The sequence below is a fragment of the Simochromis diagramma genome, unplaced genomic scaffold, assembly GCF_900408965.1.
Source record: "Simochromis diagramma unplaced genomic scaffold, fSimDia1.1 OVJJ01000686.1, whole genome shotgun sequence".
Classification (NCBI taxonomy): domain Eukaryota; kingdom Metazoa; phylum Chordata; class Actinopteri; order Cichliformes; family Cichlidae; genus Simochromis; species Simochromis diagramma.
In genome coordinates, this window is record NW_024387478.1 from 10,331 (window position 1) to 19,620 (window position 9,290).

Sequence of the window (9,290 nt, forward strand, 5' to 3'; positions counted from 1 at the left end):
ATCCTCTTCTCGATCTCCCTTGATTCATTTTGGCCTTTTAAACAAAGGAACCAACATTTTGTAGAGGAGTGAAGTGAAGTTTTCGATGTTTCTTCGTCAGCTGTCGTTTGTCCTGCACAGAGATGCTGCTGTAGATGTGTCTCTAGCTGTGTCTGGATACAATGAAACATGCTGTAACTAAGTGCTTGTGTTGCACAGTTCTACTGAACATTCCATTTCATGCATGCTCCGCCCACATGGTCAGGAATGTCAGGTGCTGCGTCTCCAAATGCTGCTCCCGTTGCCTAGCAATAACAGCTGTTTACTTTTTGGGGTCTGGTTCATTGTTTAATAAAGAAAACATGTCCAAGTATTGGGTGCTGAGGCTCAGCGCATATTCTAGCCTGCTGTGTGGGTGGGCAGCTAGAAATCACTGGTGGGCAACATGAGTGAGGAGAAAACTGGAGCAGCCAAGCAGGGAGCTGCAGGTTGCTGGTTTGAGTCTCTGTTCAGATGCTGGTGTCTCCTCTCTCTGAGATGTCTGCAAACAGTCCCAGATAAAACAATAAGGATAATAAACAAACACGTGACTAAAATAACAATTATGACTCTGATGTGTTTCATGTGTAGAAGAATGGCCTCTATACAGCAGTCGCTGCAAGCATCCACATCGCCACACTTACTATTCTTTAAGCAGGCGTGCTGGGCTCCTCCTAAGGAAAGTTTGAAACTTCATTTCCTTCATGCTGGTGAACTTTTTACCAAATATTTTCATCAAAGCTTCTCCATCACTGACAGGGATTGTTTGGATCTTCACACTCATCTCCACCAACCCTAAAAAATGAGTCTCACTTTGCTCATATAATGCCAGGAGTGTCTCCATATTCCACAAAAGTCTATGCAAACATGTAACAGTATCCCATATTCATAGAAATATTATTGATATTATAACAAAAGCTGTCACCAACACAATTGTCCCAAGTGCTTTTTTAAACAGGATTTTCAACCAGAGGATTTCCCTATAGCTTAATTTTTTTAAATATTTGGTACACAACAACAGAATCATTTCAGAAAAACACAAAATGACTGGTGTCAATATTATTTGCCCCACAAAAAAGGTCGAATATAAAACAATATTGCAAATATTGCACAGTTGGAAAAAAAAACACTACAGCTCAGTTGTTCCCGCCCTCCTTTGTCCTCCTGTTTCCCCTCCCTCTCCCCTCCAACGAGGAGTTTGATGGTGTTACGGATTCAAATATTGGGAATGGATACAAGAGGAAAAACCGAAATAACAACACTGGTCCAGCCGGGTTGAGTCAAACGATGATTTAATGATCACACGCGTGGGAGATGGACACCGTACGCAGACAGCATCAGATCTCAAAATGGTGGAGCATTGATCAAACTCTTATAGCCTCTAGTGGCCCCCACCTAATCATAAAAGCCTAAACATTCACATCCTTTCTCTCACACAGCGCCTAAGCTACGACCTTGGCTCCCTGTTTATCTGCTCCTGCTGAGATGGGGCAGAAAACCTCTCCAGTATGTTCTGTTCTCTTCTAATCAGACAAATAAGGCGATGACTTTCTGCAAACAGTATTTCTTATAACTCAGCAGTATAATGCATCATAAAACAATATCATTCATTCACAATAAATCAGCAGTCTAATGTAATGCAAATCAGTTTAACAAATGCAATAGTTATCACCTTCTTCTAATTCAGGAGAATAATGCAAACTAAAACTACATAATAATTCACAATCTTTAATTAGGGGTCTAACATGGCATAAAATAATATTATAATCCCACACTGGCAAACTTCTCCCGATGTTTCCACTGAAGGGGTTGGAAGTTAAAAAGCGCTGAAGGTTAGGTTTGGAGTAAATCATGGATGTGTGCACGTGTTTGTGTGCAGCTTGTAGTGCAAACGTGCGTGCAGAATTCATGCAGACATGTGTAACTGGTCGTTTTGAGGTAGAAGAGAGTGATGCGTGGTCAAGCTGGTAGTTGAAAGTGTCAGTCAGAGTAGAAGAGCATTGTGTAAAAATGCAAGTAATAACAGAAAAGTGCAAGTCATTAATCGCATCACCCTGAAAAAGCTGAGTAAGGAGTGCAGCTCCTGATGAAAGGAGGAGCACTGAAAACCAGGAAATGGTGTTTGTGGAACAGTCTGATGACTGAAGCTGGATGTTTGAAGTCTCAGTGAACTGCTTGTCTTTTCCCCACAGCTCCTCCCTCAGCGATGTATATGGCTATATGTTATGAACAATGTGCTGATGTCCGTATCAGGTAACAAACAGCGTGACACAAACGGAGAACATTGTGTCCACTCGATAATATGCTGCTCTAAAAAGGCTCCATCCTGCAGGGAAGTCGGCCCAGCTTTACTCGCACAGCCTGCCAGCTCTGTTTGAACAGAAAGGACATCTGCACAAGAAACACAGCAGCCTGTCGCTCAGCACCAACCGCCTCACTGAGCGGATCAGTCTCAGGTACGACACGCCATCACAGATGCAGGGAAACAGGAGCTGTAGGTGCAGTAGTATTAATAATGTCATGTATGATGCTACCACCTGATTTTGAGGAAGGAGGATACTGTAAACCCAATTTTGTCTGCTTGTTCTGACCTGGATATTCTCTGTTGGCCACAGAAAGTTTGCCATATCTGTAAAGATTCCTGACACTAAAGGTTGTAGGAGGTGCAGTGTAGGTAAGCAATGCAGAGTTACTCTGGTCAGTCTGTTTGTTCATGGAGAACAACTGCAGACACTTAGTCCTGCTCTCTCTGTTTCAGCAAGAAACCCATACACAGACAGCACATTTCTGTGCGGGGCTGTCCCATCTGGCCTGGTTTTACTCTTGTGGTATGAGCCTCTTCAAAAGTTCATGCATCTAAAGGTTTGTACAGATATGTCGAACTTGCCACCTGAATAAATGTCTTCCTTTCTAACTCTAACCCGATTTCCACAATGCAAACCAGCCATTAGACCTGAACTACATAAAAGTAGACAGACAGCATATCAAAATCTAAAGCATGCATTGTTTTTTTTAATAACATTTTCATACTTTTTATTCAAGCCCAACAAGATTTTAGAGACTAAATAAAAGAAACGTTGTATAAACGCCGTCCAAAAACACCAACAGCACCTTCTCTGGGTCCAAGCTCGTGTAACTGAATAGTTACCATGTGTTTTCTGTGCTACAGGAACAGTGTTATCAGCACACAGTTCAACGCCAGCATGCACCATTAGATCACATAGCAGACTAATTGACAGGTTTTTTGTGAATGTCTCGCACATTTCATGAAGATAATGTATGTACTGTGAGAACAGAGCTCTGTGTTAAGCCTGTCTGCAGTCCTAACACAGTGCTGCTTGGAGAAACACGCCTGTGTCACAACATTATGGAAAAGTGGCATCAGTCCAAAGACGTGCACTTAGGGGACAGGTTCATTGGAAACGCTAAATTGCCCATAGGTGTGAATGTGTGCGAATGGTTGTCTGTGTCTATGTGTTAGCCCTGCCACAGACTGGGACCTGTCCAGGGTGCACCCCGCCTCTCGCCCTAAGACAGCTGGGACAGGCTCCAGCCCCCCACCACCCTGAAAAAGGATAAGCGGAAGCAGACGGATGGACAGATGGACGGCTGGATGGATGGATGGGTGGATGGACGGCTGGATGGATGGATGGATGGATGGCTGGATGGACAGCTGGATGTGGGTGGATGGATGGGTGGATGGATGGGTGGATGGATGGATGGATGGATGGATGGATGGACGGATGGATGGATGGACGGCTGGATGGGTGGATGGATGGATGGACGGCTGGATGGGTGGATGGATGGACGGGTGGATGGGCGGCTGGATGGATGGATGGATGGCTGGATGGACGGATGGATGTGCGTGGATGGATGGATGGACGGATGGATGGATGGACGGCTGGATGGGTGGATGGATGGGTGGATGGATGGATGGACGGCTGGATGGGTGGATGGATGGACGGCTGGATGGATGGATGGATGGATGGATGGACGGCTGGATGGACGGGTGGATGGATGGACGGCTGGGTGGATGGATGGACGGCTGGATGGACGGGTGGATGGGTGGGTGGATGGGTGGATGGACGGACAGATGGACGGGTGGATGGATGGACAGATGGATGGATGGGTGGACGGCAAGATGGATGGGTGGATGGATGGATGGACGGCAGGATGGACGGACGGACGGACGGACGGGTGGATGGATGGATGGACAGACGGATGGATGGGTGGATGGCATCGGTTTATCTTTAATCTCAAGATTTACTAATCATACAAGAATTCTGTTGCACTGTTTTGGACGGTTGTATGAACAGGTTCAGCTCAGGTTTAACAAGCATCACTTAACCATCATGAGAATTTATTTAGTTTTTCTTGTTTCCTTGGTGACTGTTTCACAGCAACTCGCCATCAGGCTCCCAGATTCTCTTCCGATATTTGAACTGCTGGTGTTGGCAACAAATGAGTTTCCTCAGCTGTGTGTTGGAGTGAGAGACTGTAGTAATGATAAACCACCAACCGGCCAACAGCTCAGGTTTGATATTATAGAGCTGAACGGCGCTCCTGTTCCAGTGCCAGGTAGGACCGTTTCTGAATTTCTCTGCTGACTTCCTGAAGCTTCAAGCTTCAACTTGTTTCAACAAGCTTCCTTCTTTCCGTGCGTCAGGAGATAGTGGAGCACTCAGAGCCGTGCAGGTAACCCAGCTGGACCGAGACACTGTTCTCATCACCTTGGAAAGTAAGTCCCCTCGCATATTGTGAATCCTTCAAATGTCTTTCATGCTCATTCTCAATCTGTGTACCGTTTGGACAGGAACTGTAAAGATCGTGAACCTGCAAGGACTTCCATCCAGACAGCTGGCTGCAGAAATAGTCTTTGACTTCCCCATTGAAACACTAGGTAGAAATAATGATGTGACAAACAGAGTGAATGAGAGCTGATGTGTGTCCTGAAAGCTGAGTGACACCTCCTGTTCTGTCAGTCTGCTTGCAGGATAGTGTGCTGGCGTTCTGGAAGCATGGCCTCAAAGGGAGGAGTTTCCATTCAGATGAGGTGATGAACTAGTAAATTCATCCAACGTTGGCTGAGCTCGTATCATGTGCTTATCATATTTGTTCTAAGTCATTACACATGTGAATTTTCACTTTATGTGCAGGTAACACAAGAAATTACAGATGAGAGTCGTGTGTTCAGAGTTCTGGGAACAAACAGGTATGTTAACAGTATGCTGACAAGAGCTATCAATCACTGTGAGAAACTAGTAATCCTAGTACATCAGAAGTAATCAGGATAGTATTTTTCTTGATACTGTTGTTAATAGACCTGGAAGCGATTTTCAGAGTAGCATGTGGAAGCAGCAAAGATAATGGACGTTACCCGGAGTTTTCCACTGTGAAACCAGGAATAACAGCTTAAAAATCTTATCTTCTTTCCTTGTGTTTCAGTTAGTTTTTACTCAAACTGGGTGTAGAAGGAATCCTCGCAAAGGTTTCTTTTTCTTCTGTGTTATGTTTTATGTATTTCTCAGCTCTTTGCTTCCTTTAATTTAAACTTGTTTGTATGCTGTTGTGTAAATGTTCACACTTATCATAAAGTTTAAAAAAGTAGTAGGCGTGGTGATGAGCAGGAACAGGAGTAAAACTCCAGTAAGTGTACCAGTACTGTACCAGTGTGTAGCATTAAAGTCAAACTACAGTGGTTGTAGTATCAGTAGAGTAGTGTTAGTACTAGAGGTGGGAGGAGTAGAAGCAGGTGGAGGCACTGGCTTTAGGTTAGTACTGCCTTTCTCTGGTTCTCCTTTCCAACTCATCTCCTTCTCATTTGCTGACAATGTGCAGAGACATCATCCTTCAGAGCACACCGACTGATGACCCGTCAGCACTGAGCAGCCTGTACATCCTGACAGGACACGAAAGCAGCTACTGAGAGAGGACACGGGGCTTCTCTTTCGACGGTGTTACCAAAGAAAAGCACAGCCTGTCTGTAACTGTGGGGTGGAAACGATGCTCTGTTTCACTGAGGCTGTGCCAGGAAACGGTTCAATGCTGGGAATGACAAATGTTAGGAAGGTATCCTGCTGACTGTCCAGCCTTCACCTGTACTCAAGACACCTGTCAAGGTCCTCGCTGGGGTTATAGTTGATAAAGCTTTCTAGCTTTTCTTGTCTATTCAGCTTACCGGCTTAAATCAGACCTTTCTGTTAAAGCTAATGCAGACTCCACTGATCCGCCCGCTCAGTGTGGACGGGAGAATAACCTGAACATGGCCTCTGGGACATCATCGTACTGATGTTATGAAGCGCTCAGGCAGGTTTTCTTCTTGATCAGACTGAGGGGCAGACTGAGTGTGTTTTGGTGCCTCAACATTCAGTCATATTCTGTAAAGCCATTTTCTGTCTGCATGCTGCACATAAACTCTTTGGACCAGAGTGCTGTGACACCTACACCTGACACCTGCAGGAGCTGCTCGGCCATAGAAAGCTGCTCTGTGAAGTGCACGGCTTTTTTGCCAGTGTTGATTTTATGGGTTTAATGTAATAACTAATTTTTCACATCATCGTCTGAGTCGTAATCCCAACGAGGAAACCTGGAATGTAAAACTTGATGGACGCTCCAGCTGAAGAGTGAAGTGTCAGACTTTTAATGGATCTTTCAAGCATTAGCGTACTTACAATGGCAGAAACAGTGCCACGTCTAAAGCATAGGAGCCATCTTCATCTCATGCTTCCCATTTCATGCAAGTTTCTTCTCTTCCTCAGATGGACAGAATTTGGTTTGCTGACTTCATTCAGTCACACCATACTAGAGCATAAAAAGTGGAAATAAACTGGTCAGTAAGAAAGTGTGATGCTTGAAAGTATAGCGTAAGGACAGCAGCAGCACTGCATTTACAGCTGATATGATGACTTCAGCATCTTTAAAGAACTGTGAAGGAATTATCAGTGCTAACACGACCTTAAGCACGTAATGTGACCGTATACACTGCTTACACTTTCAGTATCCTTACTTAAAGAGAACATCTCAGAAAAAAGTACAGTTAGCAAGAAGCTTTGAGAACAAGGCAGTGTTATTGTATGCTAACCACCGTGGTGGTGTAGCTTGTCCTGATAAAAAGTGAATGTGGTCACATTATACTTGTTAACTAAAATGAAAAAATAAAATAATTCCACTACATGGGTAAAGATATTTATGATATTTATGGAAAGGATACTATAAAAGTAACACTGGCCTTTCCATGAGAGAAACTTGAAGTACAGTATGCATGTTGAGATTAATGTTTTTTAATATGTTTTTGCTACTATGTGAAGATGTGATGTTATTAACAACACAGAATAGACAGAAATAAAGATTTTCATATCTCTTGGAGTTTTATGAAGAGTTTGTTGGGTTGTTCTTCTTTGAATGTGTGGATCGATGCTTCTGCGATTTATATCTTAATCCTTCAATTTGTAAAAAACATTTTGAATTCCGTTTGAGAAGATAAATGAAGGTTCTTGCGTTCAAGTGGAGGCTCTAGCAGACTGAGAAAGTAACTGCGTAACTGTTATTCCTGCACCCATAGCAGCAAGTAAGTGAAGGCAGTGATGAGCGCTGATGAGTTCTCAGATCACTCAGTCAGTCTCTGAACGTCACCTTTATTGTGATTGCGCACTTTAAGCTTTCATGCCTGTATTTTTGCACAATTGTGATAATACTGTATTGAAAGAAATCTGTGCACAGACGAACATGGGGTGGCTTTGCTCAGGTAGTAGAGGAAGGTGCTTCAATCCCCGTCTGCATGCCAAATATCCCTGGGCAAGATACCAACGCAGAGTTGCTCTCCGAATGTGTGTGAACATTACACAGAAAGTGCTTACAGAGAAAAGTGCTTGCGTACACCTGAATGAGGCAAGTTCTTTAAAGTGCTTTGAGTACTATATAAGAACCAGTCCATTTACATCGCCAAAGCACTCAATACTCTCTTTACAAAGTTCTCTGTAGTTTGTTTCTCCAGCACCATATTTGACCGTGGTCAAGTGAGCCCTCACTTACGACAACACAGTCAAGCTAGCCGCACCTAAAATGTTGTTGCACTATTCTTATGCACATTACGGTACGGGTGCCGACTGGCTTAGAAACGCAGTCTTTTGTGTCCTGACACTATTGTACTTCACAATCCACTCCCAGTTTTGGTTCATCTCCACTTTTCACCCTGTGATCCACAGCCCAAATTACTGTACGGTTTTCCAATAAATCAATAGTAAAATTTACCCAATTTACTGTACTGTACTTTATATTTTCTCATCTTTGAGCTCAGATTACAGGAAAACTGTAAGAGGTGACAGAGATATTTCACTAGATTCTGACTCTGGGTGACCCCCACACGCCCAAAATTACTGTACTGTTTCTGAGATTGCTCTGTTAACCCTCTCAAGGCAGGCGTTGCAGATATGCAACAGTTAAAAGCTAACAACCTGATCACCCCACATACATATTTCATGAGTTTTTTACTCAGAAGTACCACTGCAGGTATTCTTTTATGCATTAGCAACAAAAACTTAATTTGAGCCTGAGAGGGTTAAGCATGAGTATGACAAAGGCTAAGAAAATATACTGCCTGAAATAATATCAAATTTAAACAACAAATTACAAAATTGCCACACCTGCTGTTATTGCCAGGTGTTCGATAGAGCATTATTTAGTCATAAAAATACATATCATTGAAATATCATCAGTAAAAGAAACACTCTCACTATGTAAGACATGTTAGCAAATTCAGTTAATAAATAATGTATCAAATCTATACAGATGTTTGAAGGTAAAATGCAAAGCATGTTTGTTTCTTATGGCTTACAAATGTGTTTGCCTTTAACATAATTTACATTTCATTTATACAGTTTCACAGACGAAACAATAAAATAGGTTTCCTGAACTGTTCTTCGTGGCCCAAATTTTGAATCCTTTTGAGGGTGATGCATTATCCATGAAGGTGGGCAACTTGTTCATTGATCTCGGACCCTCGCTGACTCTGACGCCTCCTAATTCTGCTTCCAGCCTTGCTGATTAATTTGTTGTCACTGATGCTGTCACCAGTTGTACACAACATCTCTGTTTGTCCACCAGTCTAATCTGTAATTCAGGTGAACCCAGAATTACCTGCATCTTTGTAATGTTTCAGAAAATATACACTATATGTTGATGGGCATTGTCCCACTTTTCTTTCCTTTATAAGTAAGAATCTCTGTGGTTTTAATGACAATTCATATACAGATTGTGGAGGACATTTTATTCAA

The 9,290-nt window shown here is 43.0% G+C and overlaps 1 protein-coding gene across 1 annotated transcript; it reads left to right on the forward strand.

Moving 5' to 3' along the window:
* Positions 1-2,109: 2,109 nt before the first annotated feature.
* LOC120724467 (mitogen-activated protein kinase kinase kinase kinase 2-like) lies at positions 2,110-7,393 on the forward strand. Its single transcript, XM_040016659.1, has 10 exons — positions 2,110-2,271; positions 2,351-2,474; positions 2,634-2,692; positions 2,777-2,880; positions 4,419-4,596; positions 4,685-4,756; positions 4,832-4,918; positions 5,001-5,071; positions 5,175-5,230; positions 5,857-7,393. Exons 1-10 carry the CDS (start codon positions 2,244-2,246, stop codon positions 5,942-5,944), a joined length of 867 nt encoding a protein of 288 aa, XP_039872593.1. The 5' UTR covers positions 2,110-2,243; the 3' UTR covers positions 5,945-7,393.
* Positions 7,394-9,290: the final 1,897 nt, after the last annotated feature.